The sequence below is a fragment of the Amblyraja radiata genome, chromosome 18 (assembly GCF_010909765.2).
Source record: "Amblyraja radiata isolate CabotCenter1 chromosome 18, sAmbRad1.1.pri, whole genome shotgun sequence".
In the NCBI taxonomy this organism is placed as follows: Eukaryota; Metazoa; Chordata; class Chondrichthyes; order Rajiformes; family Rajidae; genus Amblyraja; species Amblyraja radiata.
Genome location: NC_045973.1, coordinates 36,643,770 through 36,662,467, shown reverse-complemented (window position 1 = coordinate 36,662,467; position 18,698 = coordinate 36,643,770). Strand labels below are relative to the sequence as shown.

Sequence of the window (18,698 nt, the reverse complement as noted above, 5' to 3'; positions counted from 1 at the left end):
ATGGAGATGGCAACAAAGAAAGAAACAAAGTTCCCACAGATACCATTGTTTGAGAGTAAGGTCAAGCTGAGAACCTACTCGGGAAAAGTTTTGGAGACGTGGACAAATGAACTGTAAATTTCAGCATAATGGGCAGTCAGTAACACAGCCCATCATAGTGGCCAGCTACTGAAATAAAGTAACCCTCTTTGGAAATGTTTGGCTGAGTAGAATAGTGTTAGACTGGAAGAACATTTTCAGCGTCGATTTGTCTAAATCACGTCTGGAAAACGTCATAAGCAAACAAACAAACATTTTTGCTGACAGTTACACGGGAATATCAGGGTACTCTGCACACATTCGACTTAAGCAAGATGTGAGACCTGTCTATTGTCGACCAAGACCTGTACCATATGCACTAAAGCAATAAGTGGAGGTAAAACTCGACAGGTTTGAGCTGAATGGAGTATTCTTGAAGACAGACCAGAGTAACTGGGCAACGTCAATTGTGGCTGTACCCAAGGCCGACAAAACTGTTTGCCTATGTGGTGACTACAAAGTCACAATCAACCAAGCTGTTGATGACGAACAATATCCGTTACCAACCTTGTAAGATCTATATGCAGAACTTAGAGTCTTCACTAAACTGGATTTGTCTCACGCTTACGCCCAACTCCATGTCGATAAGAAAAGTCAGCAGTACTTGACTAGCAACACACATAAGGGCCTGTATTCATATAAAAAGCTGCCCTATGGTGTGAAATCCTACCCTAAAATTTTCCAGTCTGTCATGGACAAAATGTTACAAGGCATTCCGCACTGTGTGTGCAACCAGGATGATCTACTGATATTCACAGAGGGCATGGTAGAACATCTGGAAATTCTTGAGCAAGTTCTCATACGATTGAACTGCCACAATGTCAAATTGTGACAAAGTTAATGTGCATTTGTGCAGTCAGAGGTGGTCTACCTTGGATTCAAAATAGACGCCAACGGACTTCGCCCTTTGAAGGCGAAAGTTGAAGCAATAGTGCATGCTAGAAAACCCAACAATGTGTTAGAGCTATGATCATTCCTTGGGATGGTGCAGTTCTATGCACGATTCCTCCCAGATTTAGCAACTGTGCTAAAGCCACAACATCATCTGCTACAAAAAGATGTGAAATGGACGTGGGGACAGGAACAGCAATGTGCATATGACATTTGCAAGGAAAACTTGACAAGTGATAAACTGCTTGTTCACTAAGATACGACACGTGAGATGAAACTTGCTTGTGATGCTTCAAGTTATGGTGTAGGTGCAGTGATCTCCCAAGTAATGAATGACGAACAGGAAAGGCCGATTTGCTTTTGCATCCCGCACCCTGTCACCGAGTGAACGCAACCATGCGCAGATAGAAAAGGAAGCATGCAGCATCGTGTTCGGAATTAAGAAATTCCATTAGTTTCTTCTCGGCAGACCATTCAACCTAGTGACTGATCACAAGCCACTAGTAGTGATACTTCGTCACTCAGTCCTTCCAACAAGTCCAGTCAAGACAAATGGGACGTTGGGAAAATAGTGGAAGTGTGTGGAACAAAAAGGTACTTAGTTGAAGTTGGGGATAGGATCAAAAGTGTTCATGTTGATCAAATGATTCCAGCCAAAGATGGCCATGATGCAACCAGTCAATATGCTCTTTACTGTGCACCTGTAGAAGTTCAGGAGAATCCTCTTTGACATACCGAATCTCCATAATCTTCTCAGGAAGTAGAGGCGCTGATGTGCTTTCTTTATCATTGTATCAGTGTGCTGGATCCAGGAAATATGCATGCCCAGGAATTTGAAGTTTTTGACTCTCCACCATTGTCCCATTGATATAAATAGGATTGTGGGTCCTCATCTTTCCTCTTCCAATTGATTCCTTGGTTTTACTGATATTGAGAGCCAGGTTGTTGTGCTGGCACCATTTGGTCAATCGGTCAATCTCACTTCTATACTCTGACTCATCACTATCTGTAATTTGCCCAACAACGGTGGTGTTGTCGGCGAACTTGATGATGGAATTTGCACTAATGCCAGAGGGAAGGATGAAGGTGGAAGGGGATGAGGGGAGGGGATCGAGGGAGAATAAAGGGGAAATATAGGGCCTAGGTATGGGAGATGCATGTACGAAGACAAGGAAAGGTTCAAGGTGACTGGAAGAGTAGGAGATCATGGGAGAAATGGGTGCCGCTGGGATGGGGTGCAGAAAAAAGAAAGGCAGTAGAGAGGGTATTACTTAAAATTAGAGAATTCAATGTTCATATCATTGAGTTATAAGCTACCCTCACAGAATGTGAGGTGTTGTTCATCCGATGTTGAAAGCTCATGGTTTACTTTATCTCAAAGCACTTAAATATTGCTTGAAATTAATTGAAGAAAATTAATTGAACCCTAAAACTTCAAACATCCAATCCTCCATGGTTTCTATTTATTTTTCCTCTTACATTTACAGTAGAGAACACTGGTTCTACAGTATGCTATTGTCGTATGTACCTAAGTACAGTGACATTCTTTTTTAGCATAGAGTTCAGTCACAATCCTAAAATACTTTAGGCGCAATAATACCAAGTGTAAGAGTGTAAGACAGTAAACCACACTGTCAGTGCACAAGAGCCACCATGTTTTAGGTGCCATCTTATAACCTGCAAGTGGAAAATTTTTAAAAAAAACATTGCAGGCTTAGCTTTACCGTAAAGGCCCGCTATCCTGGTGGTGGCACAGGGTCAGAGTTGCAGGGGTCGTCCTGGCCAAGCGATGTAGTGATGTCCACTCCCGCAGCGTTGCTTATCAGGCAACTGGTTGGTCCTCTCATCAGCCAGAGTGCAGTCCTGACCTCCCAACTACTCCTCTGGAGACCTTTCAACTATCTTCAATCTGACTTTATCTTGCCATAAATGTTGTACCCTTTATCTGTGCACTTTGGATGACTTGATTGCATTCGTGCTTAGTCCTTTCTTTCTTTGACTAGATAGCACGCCAACAAAAGCTTTTCACTGTACCTCAGTACACGTGACAGTAATAAATTAAACTAAAAACAATCTAAACAATATTGTGAAGCTAGTTAACCTATAGTTAAGCTAATAGGACTTGATATTACAATCCCTACTATAATTGGCAGTGTTATAAATACAGAATACAGAACACTGCTGAGCTGCCACTGACTCCCGATTGCAAATTCTCTCATGAGGATGTTCGACAAACAGAAGATTGAGTTCAACAGTGGTATCTGTAACAGCTTCACAGTGTAAACGGTATAGGTTACTCAAGAATGATTGCCTTAATTAAGTATTTAGAGCATGGCTTTGGTGCTTATGAAATTGTTTCCCAACATAAAGGAAGGAGGATAGGAAATTTGATGTATATTTGGAAAAGAAAACTTAAAGTAAATATAATTCTCAAACTAGTGGCTCATATCACACAGAATGATATGTGGACTTTTTATCTCAGCTTTTCAAAGAGAGCCGCAAAGAAAACGTGGGATTGTTTCTGTCACGCTGATTGAGACAGCACTCCGTGCCTGTGAAGAGTATTTAAACACCATGGAACACAAGGATATTGATGTGAGTCTTGACACGCCACCAGCAGTCACAGAAAAATGCTGGGAAGAAGCTATACAGCAGTACTACAGGGTTATTCAGTAAGTACTATTGATTCATCCATCTGGGTCAGTGTGTTCAATGTCAGATAAATTAATTTATTGATGTTAATACAAATTTTCAGACTAACTTTGGAAATTTATGGTGCTTCTATTGGGATGGAGTTTGAATACGTTGGCAACAAACAACTGTCAATACTCTAATTTTGTCATTATAATATAATGCAGAGATTGAATTTCAGTGCAGTACATTGCTGCCAACCCTGTTGCAATCTTCTACCCAATGTGCCATCCCATCGCGCTTTTGATTCAAACATGATATCTCCAATAGGCTATAAAACGATTAATGTGAGCATGAAATTCCAAGTTGCCAATCCCGTTCTTAGAGATTTGATCTAACTGCTCAGAGTAAAATTCACAACTTTCAGCATTCCTAGAGGATTTCAGCCACGACTAGCAATCCAAGATACATTACTTCTGACGAGTCTGAAGAAGGGTCTCGACCTGAAACATCACCCATTCCTGCTCTCCCGAGATGCTGCCTGTCCCGCTGAGTTACTCCAGCATTTTGTGTCTATCTTCGGTTTAAACCAGCATCTGCAGTTCTTTCCTACATATTACTTCTGTTACATCGGGTGGATGCCTATTAACCTCTTAATAAATCATATATTAATGTTCAGAGGATAATTTGAGAAAGAAAGGGAGGACTGGGAGACCTGAGACGTTGGTGGTGTTTGTAGGGCGTAGGAAATCAGTGAGATTGGTGCAGACATGACATTGATGAATTTAAACCAGGATTCAAGTAAGAGTAAGAGCACTGTGACATTAACTCCCATGTTGTATATTTATGTATATTTAGTATAATATGATTATGTAGTATAAAATAAACTCTACCCAACCTAGCACTCGGGTTAACCAGGCAAGAATTCCAAACCACATACTATTTGTTTTAAGGAAAAGACAACAGAGTCTTTCAAAACGTTTGTGCATATTAAGTCTTCAAAACATGCAATTAATAGAACATCACATTCCATCCTGCGTATAAAATTCATAAAATCCAAGAATAGTTACAATAAGTAAGAGGCTGTTTGGCCCATCATGTCAGTACTGGCTCTATATAAATGCAAGATAGATACAAAAAGCTGGAGTAAGTGGCTCAGACAGCATCTCTGGAGAAAAGGAATTGGTGACATTTCGGGTCGAGACCCTTCTTCAACTTGACCCGAAACATCACCTAATACTTTTCTCCAGAGATGCTGTCTGACCCGCTGAGTTACTCCAGCTTATTGTGTCTATCTTCGGTTTAAACCAGCTTCAGCAGTTCCTTCTTATACATCTATATAAATGCCAGTACCAGTTTCCCATAACTATCAGGCTATTGAACACAATGAACTCCAATTAAACTCTGAATTACAAACTGCCTGGATTGCGCTGTTTTTAAAATGTATTTAACTTTTTGTTTGTTTGCTGTGTTAATTATTGAGTACTGTGTGTACAACTCTGTCATGCTGCTGCTGCTGCAAGAATGAATCTCATTTTGCCATTTCAGGGCACATTACAAAAGGACACTCTCCCGTTCTGAATATTCTTTACATTGAGATACTTATCACCCTTTTGGGTGGGACAATTAAATCTGCCTCCACCTCTGCCTTTAGCAGTGCATTCCAGATCCTAACCACTCACTAAGTTAAAAACAATTCCTCGTCTTTGATCTGATTTACTTTTAAGATAAATAACGTCGTTTCTTTCAAGATATGTGCAGTTTAAAAACAACGAATTCTGTACCCCAGCATGTCTTGGTAGTGTACCTGAACTGGTTTGTGATAATTGTACCTTTGTATTGTATTGTCATGTGCCTTTGTCTTAGTGATGGAGCAACAATTCAAAATTGGAATATTTATGCTGATATGTGTGAACAAATGCTGCAGCAACTACAGAAGGTGAACGCCCAGCTGAAGATCGAAGGAATGCGTAACATCTGGATAGTGAAACCTGGAGCCCAATCTCGTGGTCGAGGTATGGGAACAATGTCAGTGATCCAAAGAACTTGGACAGCTAGAAATAAAGTTAGAAAAAAATAGTTTGTTGTGCTTTCTGTTAAGATTTGAACATGAGAAAACAAGTAAGTTTTAAAATTAAGCTCTGCCAGGTTATCAATGTACTTCAAATATATTCTGGACAGAAATAGATGATGGTCTCACCCCACTGCAGCCACCTCCAACGCAACATGCAGTGGCGCTGAGACTGAAACCATGCATGAAGCATATGTTATGGAGGGTCTTTCTCACCACCAATCAAGAAAGATACAAAGTGCTGGAGTAACTCAGTGGGTCAGGCAGCGTCTCTGGAGAAAAAGGATGGGTGGCATTTATGGTCGGAACCCTTCTTCAGACTGAAAGTAGACGGTGGGGAACTGGAGGTAGAAAAAGGCTAGAACAAACCAGGGCCGGGAACAGATGACCAAGGAAGGGTGGAGCCCATAATGGCCCATTGTTGGCTGGGGAAGAGGTGACGACGAAGGGATACAAGGATGCGAACAGTGGAACTAGGACGACTAGGGTGGAGGAGAGTGGGAATGCAAGGGTTAATGTTCATACAATGTTAACAGGGTTGTAAGCTGCCCAAATGAAATATGAGGTGCTGTTCCTCCAATTTGCGTGCGACCTCACTCTGACAGTGGAGGTGTCCCAGGACAGGAAGGTCAATTTAGGAATGGGAAGGGTGGATTAAAATGTTTGGCAACCGGGAGATTGCGTAGGCCAAGGCAGACAGAGTAATCGCTCTGTATAAACCAGCATCAGCAGTTCCTTCCTACACAAGAAAGATCTTGGTGCTTGTTTGAAAGTTCCGGTGCAGAGGCATTCTGAAGTCAAAAGACTCTGACTGTTTGTTCATGGAACTGCCTGACAGGATCCACCATCTTCATTCCATTCACCTGCTCAAAGCTATTCTGTACAGGTGACTGTCTGATTTAACTGCACAAGATTTTCTTGGAGGGATAGGTGTTACAGCACAACTAAGATGATATATTTTGTTAAGTAGAATGAGATTTGACAATATAAACTAAATGGTACAATGTTAGGGAGTGCATGGACAGAAAGACCGTGGATATACATAAACCAAACATAGCTGGTGGCAGGAAGGCTGTTTGATAAAAGATGGGATACTTAGCTCTCTATATAAAGAGTGTAAAAGCAAAAAGTTATGTGAATCGTTTACAAATACTGGTCATCCTTCAACTGAATTTTTGGGCACTGTTAGCTCAAAGATGGGGAGACTGATTCAATGTTAGGAAACCCTTGAGAACATGGTTCTCTTGAGTCTAGTGAACTTAGTTGCAGAACATGATTAACCTTGTTTTGCCCCTACTTCGTAATAGATAGATTGTACCTGTGTTCCATAGTCATAGAGTCGAATGGAGATTGGAAGGGTCTGGGAATAATGTGATATGAAGTTCTGGAAGGAGCCATGAAGATATGGGGTTTCATATCACTTTTTATGTCATTGTCAGGGATGGGTGGAGCAGGGAAATTAACCTCCTCCAATTCACTTCCTTTAAAAACAGGATTAAAATTGAGGTATTCATTGTTTAAAAAGCCACTCCACTCAGACTTGAAGATTACAATGCATCCATCCATTATATTTAATTTATACACCAGACTTTTCTAATAACAATAAGTCCTTAAAGAAAGTGCAGAAGTTATTTTATTACAACAGCATGAGAAACGGGGGAACCTTGGCGTTGATCTTACAAAAACAGAGATTCAGAGAAAAGAGGTGTTCAATTGAATGTTTTTTATATAATAAATAAAAATAAATTGTTTCCTATGGTACAAATTTAAGGCAAATGAATTGAGGCAACATGAGATAGTTTGTTTCTTTTTAATACCATTTATTGGGCTCTGGAATGTATTGCCGGAAAGGTGGTGGAAGCAGATTCAATTGTAATTTTTTTTTAAATTCAATAATTATCTAAAAGGAAAAAAATTGCAGGTTTATAGGGAAGAACAGGGGAGTGGAATTAATTGAATAACTCAAAAACGTATCCAGCATAGACGCACTGGCCCAAAGGTCCCAGTGCTCTTTGACAGACATCAGTTACGTTTCTCAGTATGTTATTCAAGTTAGTATTACCAGTGGACTCCTCAATACATCAGTGTGCTTGATTCCCTACTGCTCTCAAACTGTGACACCATAAGCTGATGGAATTGTAACAGTGGGCTGCAAAGACTGATCATTGTTTGCCTATCTCCGCAGGAATCACTTGTATGGACCGATTGGAGCAGATCATGAAGCTAGTTTACGGCCACCCAACTCTCTTTACAGATGGCAAATGGGTAGTGCAGAAATACATTGAACATCCGCTACTAATTTATGGGACAAAATTTGACCTGCGCCAATGGTTCCTGGTGACAGACTGGAACCCTGTGACCATCTGGTTCTATAAGGACTGTTACCTGCGCTTCTCAACTCAAGCATTCTCCTTGGAGAATCTAGACACGTATGTATCTGTTCCATCATCTCAAGCATTTCAGAATTATTATCTATCTTAGAATATCATTTTAACTGCAAGAATTAACCAATTATCAAGTGCCAGAGTTGGTATGTTGATCAATTAGCCCAATGAATGCAGGGAATACATTTCATTCTTTTTTCCTGCAAAAGTTACTGCAATGATCACTAATCAGAAACTTATCAGAAACAACACGAAAGGCAACCACACACATCTCTGCTTAGGCCAGAGATGTTCGGTTCAGTTTAGTTTGTTGTCGCGTGTACTGAGGAACAGTGAAAAGCTTTGCATGCTAACCAGTCAGCAGAAAGACAATGCATGATTACAATCGATCCATTTGCAGCGTATAGGCACATGACAAGGGAATCATGTTTAGTGCAAGATAAAGCCAGTGAAGTTGGATCAAGGATAGTCCGAGGGTCATCAAAGAGGTAGGTAGTTATTCAGCACCGCTCTCTGGCTGTTGTAGGATGATTCCGTTGCCTGATGGATTTGAGGTTAATCTTACTTCCCAGCTTTTGATCCATGGTCTTAGAGATCATGGCACTTTATATGGTCTTTTGATTTACTCTTGAAAATGCTGACAGACATGTAAAACAGACAGATATAACAATGCAATTATTTAGCAATTCAACGCATTGCCACTACTTCGTTTCTTTCAGCATCAATTCCATAAAATTGTGATTTGGCATTTAGAGGCAGTTAAAATTAATTGTGGGACTTGGCCTCTTTATTCCTGGCCCAGTTTGAATGAGTAAAATTTTAAAATGAGGGTGCAGCTACCTGGCCTAACTTGCCGGAATACACTGTGAATAAACAGATTGGGTCTATTGCTGTCAAAGATTAACATACCAGATTGGATCCAAAGTAAGTTACGTTTTTCAAAAACTTTCCTGGTTTCCTAAACAGGGGCCAAGAGAAACACAAGTGCACCTCTGGGTCTCAGGAGAAAAACTCAAAGCTTCCTCTGCCCTGGGATTAACCAATCTCCCATTCATCTTGCACAGGGGTCTACACCCCTAGAATCAGTTCTCACCTCTGGTAACCTGATTTTAATGGTTACTAGACCAAGTGCAGACCCGTTGGGTCTGCTCCCCCAACGCAGCCGTTCCCTACCCGTAGCTCCCACGGGAGACGTGGTCCTCCAACAAGCCGTTCCCGAACATAAGATTCCAGCACTCAGCAGTGCGGCTGTTTTTAAATGGCGTCTTTGAGGCGAGAGGCGGGCACCAGCAGCCGTTATGGTCGCTGGCCAGCAGGAGATGACAAAATGAGTGAGTGGGGGGGGGGGGGGGGGGGGAGGGGGGGGGAGAAGAATTTTATTAAACACGACAAAATTTAATGAGGAGTGGATATTTGGAATGAAAAGTGAAATCTCTACCGAAATGGAAAACATTTCGGCGTTTCTAGGTCTGGTGTTGGCGTAGCAACGAATCAAAGGCTGGCACCCACAAGTCAGGCAGACACACACACACACACACACACACACACACACACACACACACACACACACACACACACACACACACACACACACACAACCAGCCAGCCACAGAGTTTTAATATTATATAGATAGATGTACTGTAGCTGTTTTCTTGTTGCCATCCCAACTATTATAATTGGCTAATTGTATACTATAGAGACTGGTGTTACCCGTCAGTAGACACACCGTGTGCTTTGTAACATGTTGCACCCGGACTTAAAATCAAACCCTACACACCATTAAGAGGGAACTCAATTTAAAAAAAAAAGAAATGTGACCTGTGATGCAGTTTCTGCTTCTTGTTTACCCATTTTGAAGAGGCTTGTTAAATAACTTTCATATCAGCCGCATGATATTTAGTCAGTTCCACATTTATATAAATTGAAAAATGTCTCTGCGATTCTGCAGTAAAAGGTTTGCCTCTGAGAAGCAGCCAACATAATCAAAGAGTTGTCCCACCCCTGGTCATTCTGTCGTCCCCCTGCTCCTGTCGGGCTGAAGGTACAGAGGCTTGAAAGCCGCAACACCAGGCACAGGAACAGCATTTTTCCCCGCTGTTATCAGGCTTCTGAACAGTCATTCCATAAGCTAGGGTACTGTCCGATTCACCTCTACTCCATTGTGGACATTGTCTATGGAACTGATTCTCTACAAGGCTGAGAACGATATTGTGCACTCTTTGTCCTTTGCACTTTCTATTGTACTTGAGTTCGACTTCATTGTATTTATGAAGAGTGTTACCTGATCTGACAGGATAATATGTAAAATAAAGCTTTTCATTGTACCATGGTACATGTGACAATAATAAACCTAAACCTATGCTTTAAATTCATGATCTTCTACAGCAAAATTACATTTTGTGTCCTGTCGGTGTTAATGTGTGCAACATGGATTGTGTTGATATAGTCTGTCAAAATGTGTTAGATTATGTCTCAGATTGAAGTGGCCAATTGAGCTTTTTCTTTCTGGTTATTTTTTATGGAACTTTCATTTAAATTAAACTCAAATCAATAGCAATTCAGTGGGTCAGGTAGAATCTCTGGAGAAAAGGCTTGGGTGACGTTTTGACTTTTACTCAAAGAAGGGTTCTGACCGGAAATATTCCCGAACCTTTTTATCCAGAGATGCTGCCTGACCCGCTGAATTTCTCCAGCACTTTGCATCTATCTTTGGTATAAACCAGCATCGGCAGTTCCTTGTTTCTCCAATTAATAGCACTTCCATTCTGTTCTCAACTGCTCCGAAACCAATCACTTTCAGTGTAAATCATTGTTGCACCTCTGCAGCATTCAACCACAGAGACAGAACCTTTTCTTCATCCCTATAGATGTTTCCAAAAAAACTCTGCATTCCACAGAAGCTGTTTCTTTCATAAAACTACCTTCCAAAACTACCTTGCAAAAGTGGGGCGAGTGAGAGGTCAGAACCTTTCCCAGACCAGAGACGGATGGAAAACCAATTGACTTAAAGTGTAAGCTTGATATGCACATAGAATAGTACAGCACAGGAACAGGCCCTTTGGCCCACAATGTCTGTGCTGAACATGATGCCAAGCCCAACCCTTATCTGCCTGCACATAATCCATATCCTCCATTCTGTGCATATCCATGTGCTTATCTGGGATGCAGAAGTTGGAGATGCAAAGGGATGGTGGTGCAGGATTCCCAAAAGCATAATTTGCAAGTTGAATCGGTAGTAGGGAAGGCAAGTGCAATGTTAGTATTTATTTCAAAATTAATAGAATATGAAAAACAGGTATGTAACACTGAGGTTTATAAGGCACTGGTCAAACCGTATGTGGAGTAGTGTGTACAGTTTTGGGCCCCATAACTGTGGAGAGAAGTGATGGCGTTGGCGAGAGTCCAGAGAATGATCCGGGGGATGATTGGATTAATGTATGATGAGCATTTGACGACAGCGGGCCTGTACTCGCCAGAGTTTAGAAGAATAGGTGGTGGGTCCTCGTTGAAACTTACTGAATAGCGAAAGGCCTGGATAGAGTGCATGTAGCAAGGATATTTCCACTAGTAGGAGAGTCTCGGATCAGAGGACACAACTTCAGAATACCAGGACGTATCGTTAGATAGGAGATGAGGAGGAATTTCTTTAGTCAGAGGGTGGTGAATCTGTGGAATTCATTACCACAGACGGTTGTGGTGGCCAAGTCATTTGGTATTTTTAAATTGGAGAATTACAAGTTCTTGATTAGTAATGGTGTCAAAGGTTATGGGGAGAAGGCAGGAAAATGAGATTGAGAGGGAAAGATAGATCAGCCATGATTGAATGGTAAAGTAGACTTGATTAAGCCGAATGGCTTAATTCCACTCCTATGACATGAAAAGTCTCTTAAATGCCACCATTGTATCTGCCTCAACCACCACCCATAACAATGCATTCCAGGTACTCACCACCATCTGTGTAAAAAAAAAACTTACCTCTCACTTCTCCTTTAAACTTTGTCTCTCTCACCTCAAAGCTATGGCCTCTTGTAATTGATATTTCTTTCCATCCTGGGAAATAGGTTCTAACTATCTACCATTTCATGCCTCTCATAATTTTATATAATTCTATCAGGTAAATAATCTGTCTTCCATGCATACTTAATTAATAAGAAAAGCAAATAGCAAATGTTACATGATAAAGTGGTATGGTGTGATTCCTTGCAGATAACAGAATACAAATGTTAAAATATAACTGTAATCCATCTGAAAACAACTAACATTGTTCTCTTTGCATCCTTTAGAGCAATTCACTTGTGTAACAATTCAATCCAGAAACATTATGTGACCTCCCCCAGCCGCCACCCATTAGTTCCTAAAGATAACATGTGGTCCAGCAATCAGTTCAAGGAATATTTGAGCAAAAATGGCTTCACAAATACCTATGAGGATGTAATCTCCCCAGGCATGAAGAAGGCAATTGTAAATACCATGCAGATTATGCAGGATGTTGTGAAACCACGCAAGAACAGTTTTGAATTGTATGGAGCTGATTTCCTGTTGGGAGAGGACTTCAAACCATGGCTGATTGAGATTAATTGTAGTCCCACCATGTCAGCCTCTACACCAGTCACCGCCGCTTTGTGCAGCAGCGTTCAAGAGGACACCATCAAAGTAGTTATTGATCGGAAGAATGAGAAGACGTGTGACACAGGCCAGTTCGAGCTCTTATATAAACAGGTAATGCAGTAAAGGACAGCGGACATAGGTTTAAGGTGAAGGGGAAAAGATATAATAAGAATCTAAGGGGTAACATTTTTTTGCACAAAGGGTGGTGGGTGTCTGGAACAAGCTGCCAGAGAAAGTAGTTGAAGAAGGGACTATCCCAACATTTAAGAAACAGTTAGATAGGTACATGGATAGGACAGGTTTGGAGGAATATGGACGAAACGCAGGCAGGTGGGACTAGTGTAGCTGGGACATGTTGGCCGGTGTGGGCAAGTTGGGCCGAAGGGCCTGTTTCCACACTGTATCACTCTATGGTGCTATGACTCCATAATACTTAGTATGTCGGACAACATCCGTGGAGAGAGAAAAGCAGTCACATTTGACGTTGATGTCCTTTCTTTAGAACAAGGAAAAGATGTGATGAAAATAGCGGACTTAAAGCTTTAACTATTTTTCTCCTTCCACTGATACTTCCTGATGTGCTGAGTATGTCTGCCATTTTCAATTTTTATTAGGAAAATAAAAAACGCAATGTTTGCCACTCAGAATCCCAGATATTTACAACAGAGAAAAAGAGAGAGAGAGAGAGAGAGGATGTATTTTGCTACATTGCATCAGTACCCCGTTCCCACCTTCTCCCCATATCCCCTGACTCCACTATTTTTAAGTCCTATCTAGCTCTCTCTTGAAAGCATCCAGAGAACCTGCCTCCACCACCCTCTGAGGCAGAGAATTCCACAGCTATGTTATTATTTTGCCTTCAATTACTAATCCATGTCATTTTAAGTGAAACTGTTTAATCTGCTTCCACTAATCTTTTCAGCACTGCATTTCAGATTACAATGACTCATTAGGATATTAAAAACAATCCCCTTGTTCCTTTTGTTTCTTTCACCCATCTTCTTAAATCTCAGCCTCTGTTTACTGCTTCATCTGTTTCCGAAATCTTTTTTCCTTCATAATCTACTGAATGTTCATGACCTTGGCCAACTCCATAAAATGTTATCTTATCCTTCTCTAAGGTGAACATCTCCACATTCGAGGTACTATTTAATTACATTTCCGTATACTCCTCAAGGCTTTGGCATGTCTCTAAAGAGCTAAAAACGAACTGCTGGAGGAACTCAGTGGGTCAGGCAGCCTCTGTGGAAGTAAATGGACAAACAATGTTTCAGGTTGGAACCCTTCTTCAGACTCCAACAGTCAATAGAAGGGTCCCAACACAAAACATCATCTGTTCTTTTCCTTGTGCAAATACTGAGCTCCTCCAGCAGTCTGTTTTTTCCTCAATATTCCAGCATCTACAGTCTCTTGTGTCCCCAATGTATTGCAGGTGATGCTTAAAGAGTTTTTCATAAAGATTTAGCAAAGCTTCCTTCTTTTTGTATTTTGACCCTTCTTTGATAAAGTCCAGGATCCAACGTAACATTTTAACTTTCACCATTAAAGTTTAGACAAAAAAAAAATCAGAGTTTCTCTTCTGCAACCTCTTTAAAGTTGCGTGGTTTACTTCATGGTGTATCTCATTCTTCCTGTCAAAGATGTCCGTTTAACTTTTCTGCATTAAATTTCTGTCCAGTCGTGCCTTTCATGTCTTTATTCTGTGCCCTCTTCCCGCCACTCTCCATCTCAAAGTTGATTGCATTTCTTCTGAGTTTTATATGATTTTCATGGTGAGAGAAAGTCACCCGCTTATGGTTGAAGAAGACCATCCTATGTTTTGTGCCAATTAGTCAGACTTCTGACCTTGCAACTCTGTGGTGGTATTCTAAATAATTTAAATAATTTGCAATAACCATAAGAATTATGTTTTGCCATATTTGGTTTTCTAATTTGATTTACTCTCCCTTTTAAACAGAATACAACAAACATTCCTCTGTACCTTGGAATAAATTTGCTGGTTGAAGGATCAAACATCAAGAAACCATCCCTGTTGACTCAGAGGAATAATAGCTCAGGGATGCACCTCTCTCAAATTGCGCAAAGACCTATTGCTGCCAAAGTTCTGAACCACCAAAATTCTCTGAACCTCGACGAAAACAGATCAGCCAAAACTGAAAATGCCAAAAATAAAGACGCTTCAAAAGTGTCCATCAACCCAAGCAAACCAAAACATTCCTTTATTAGCAGAAAACATGAACTTGCAAACCATCTGCTCAATCCCAATAATTTCATTAATGCAAAGAATCCTTTTATGCTTAATTCTGGCAATGGAAAAAATCATTTAATTCCCAGTCCTTACAATGTTGGAAAAATGCCATTGAAACTCACTCATTCCAGCAATGCAAATGATTCTTCAGCCCCCAATAAATCTAACACAAACCATTGCCCAATCCCGCAAAATTCGAACAACACTAAACATTTAACTCCCAGTAACTGTAGCACTACAAATACATCAAGCGGTGATAATTGTGGCGTTGCAGAGATTGCATCATATTCTAATGATTCCAGCATTAAAAAGGATTCACTGAATGTTGTTAATTCCAGTATCACAACAGAAAAATTGAATTCCAAAAACTCCAATACTGCAAACAATCCTTTAAATCCAAACATTTCCAGAAATACAGAAACTACATTAAATGCCACTGATCCCACCAACACAAACAGTCAGTTACAAACCAGTAACGTTACCATTACAAACAATTCTCCATTTCCCATTAAGACCAACAAAAAATATCCTTTCTTTTTCAATAATTCTAGTAATGTAAATAACACATTGCCCAATCCCATTACTTCAAAGAGTTCCACCCTTTCTCAGGATTCCAACAATATCCTCCAAGATCACAATGGTCCCAATCATTATGGCAAATGTAAAACACACAACATTTCCAAAAACCACAGGGCAAAGAATTCACATGTTTCCAAAAATATCCACAAAATAAGAAATCGTGGTGCTCACTCCGATAAGACGGCAAGTGATTTAAGTGACGGCAGTGCTCTGGACTCAAGTTCTGCAAAGGCTTTGGATGATCTGGAAGAAACCAAAAATAACACTGTTGACACAGCTCAGGAAGGTGCAACTGAAAACGTTACCAAGGATGAGTCTTGTGACAAAGTGGAGCAGCAAAATGAAATGTCAAAGCTTAGCAAGGCAGGTGGAAACAAAGGAACTGGAAAACTGCAATTGCCACCTAAGACCAAATTTTCACAGGTGAGCACATCTGTGAGGAACCTCCTCTTGCCTGGTCAACAGTTACTCAGAGACCCCTTCCGGGTGAAGTTGAACTATCTAAGCTTAGACCTGTTGCATTTTAAAGATTCGCAGCACCCAAGAGCTTCAAGTACCACAGATGCAAACAAAATCAGGGCTCTTCACGAAAAGTCTATTCCATTGCGTTACTCGTACAATACACCACGGTTACAATTGACGGACACTAATATTCCACAGCTTCATATTACTGGTTTGCATCCTCAGTTTAAGGCATCAAGCGACATCAACAACAAGTATATAGAAACCCAACAGAACGCAACCATCAATCTGATGAACAGACATCTGCTGACAAGCTACTTCCCACTCTTTCAGTAACACAATTGTTGTCTTATCTATTGGTTTCATTATAAGGACTGGGCTTCTTCAATCATTTGAGTATTTGCTGGCAGGTCCTCTGCAGCCCTTCCAGTATTTTGAGGTCCATCCCAGTAGACCCTTTGCACTGCTTCCATAAGAGGCCATCTTTGCGGATCGATTCTTTCCAGGTCATTCACCAGAAAAAGAGTGATGCTTTTTCTTGCAAGTTCTCTTCGGATATTTATGCCCTGGAAGATCATTTTTATGTATAAAACGCTTTTATCTTGTTGAACATTGACGCTAGTAGACAGCACTTGCATATTCTAAAGCAATTTGTTTCTTTTAAAAGATAATGTTTTGTAATAGTTTAAAAGACAACTGTGCTCATCTCAGGTGATATAGTTGTATCTAGGAAATTGTAAGTCATTTTAATAATGAATGAATCAGACATTTTGTTATTATCATTGGTATGTTATAGACTATTGTTTTTGTCTTATTAAAGTTCTACCTCCTTTTACATATAGTAATCGGCCAGCTAAACTGAAAATGTTGCAAATAAATTGAAATATGCAACGAAAAATAACAAAATATATGTAAATAATTAGGTATGAAAGATACTTAATATAACAGATAAGAAGGAATCAAATACTGTTCCATGTGGTAAAATGTGTATGGACCTGACACCATCTATTAATATTTTCTATTTTCTGTTTTCAAAACTACAATATCTGTTGATTGGTTACTGTCATAGCACCGTCCCAACATTCGCCATGGTAAACTATTGTAACCACAGTTATAAAACACTGATGTGCTCATAATCACAGAATCAAGTGTTTCAGCCAGTGTTATCACATATCTATCAGCATCCCTGCCAATTTGCGGGAGTGCTCAACTTTGACTCTGGACCTTATTACATTTGATGAACTGGGCTGTGTTCACAACTCTTTGTAGTTTCTTCTGGTCTTGGGCAGAGCTGTTCTCAAACCAAGCTGTGATGCAACTGGGTGGGTTGCTTTCTATGGTGCATCTGCAGAAACATGCCGAATTTCCTTAGCCTTCTGTGAAAGTAGAGGCACTGATGTGCTTTCTTGGCAATGCATCGTAGTGGTCAAATGGGATTGATACAGAAGAGATCTCGTAACCCGCAACGATTATCATGAGAACCTGTGAATCATTTGTAGTGGAATGTTATTGCACCACAACCCGACGGAGCAAATGATATGAAAAAAACCTGAAGCATTTGCAACATTCTTCAGCTACAAGTGCTGAACAAGTCATCCATCTTAGTTTCCTTCCAATGTCCCGAACATTTTAGATTTGACTTTTCAATTAGTCCATGTGACATAAAGAAATGGCTAAGCACATTGGAAAGGGTCCATGGCCCAACAACCTCCCAGCTAATAGTGGAAGCCAGTATAGCAATAACATTTAAGTACCAAAATTGAAAAATTCAAGGTGCATACTGTTCCCAGATAATTGAAAATGTTAATAGTTAATGTAACCCAATGAGGCCGCACCCATTATTACTCAAGTGATAGTGGGGTCACCAAATTATCCACTGATTTTCAGTTGGGTTCTGCCAGAATTATTTGCCACAAGACCTCAGTGCAGCCATTGTCCAACCAAGGACAAAAGACCCCAAATCCAGAGTGAGTGCTCTTGGCATTAAGGTAGATGTTCACGTTGAATGGCATGACAGCCCTGGCTAGTTAATGGGAAACACAGAAAACCAAGACATTGGCTGACCTTGCACCTTGCACAAAATGGTTGTCATTGAAAGATGCCACTATTTAGATAAAGGCCATGGGCGAATTCATCTTCACATTACTGTCTACCTGCAGTCACCTTTCACTTTGTTCCTTATCAAGTATCCCTCTTAAAACATTCAAAAACCCCTGGTCAGTGACCTTCAAGGAAAAGAGTTCCAGAGGGAGCTACAAATCTGGTGTTGGGCTTGTTGGAACAATGTTGGCCACCCACAGAATTGGCTGAGTGTAATTAGAGCTGTTATATTGGGGGTGTTGGCTTGGAAGAGGTAGGTGATATCCGTTCACTTATTCTGCTAACGGCTTTGGGGTTTATTTGCAGATCTAGGTTTGAGGGGCCAAATAGCTTTGAAGTGCCTGTGATCAATAGTTCATATTTTCACACACACAGAAGGGCATAGACCACTGCGCACAGCGGACCACAAGCTTAGTACCCATCTTCAGGCCCCGATTTTCAAATTCCGTTCCTCATACAACTAAAGACAGTGCTGGTGTACTGAACGCAACAGTGAATTGATATCTATCTACACTCACAGCTTCCATAATGTGGACATTTTTACCTGTTTTAATGCGATCTCTGTTGTTGAGAACAGTATGCCAAAGGACAGAAGATGTTGGTTTAGAGCAAGGGCCAATTTCTTCATATGCTTCAGTAAATAAG

The 18,698-nt window shown here is 40.5% G+C and overlaps 1 protein-coding gene across 1 annotated transcript in view; it reads left to right on the top strand.

Annotated features, from left to right (window-relative positions):
• LOC116983406 (tubulin monoglycylase TTLL3-like) overlaps positions 1–17,196 on the top strand; it is a 65,729-nt gene extending 48,533 nt beyond the window's left edge. The window contains exons 13-17 of the mRNA XM_033037165.1: positions 3,452–3,641; positions 5,467–5,615; positions 7,857–8,100; positions 12,340–12,775; positions 14,622–17,196. Of these exons, the coding sequence (XP_032893056.1) occupies positions 3,452–3,641; positions 5,467–5,615; positions 7,857–8,100; positions 12,340–12,775; positions 14,622–16,289 (2,687 nt within the window). The 3' untranslated portion in view covers positions 16,290–17,196. The remainder of the gene's footprint in view (positions 1–3,451; positions 3,642–5,466; positions 5,616–7,856; positions 8,101–12,339; positions 12,776–14,621) is intronic.
• The last annotated feature ends 1,502 nt before the right edge of the window (positions 17,197–18,698 follow it).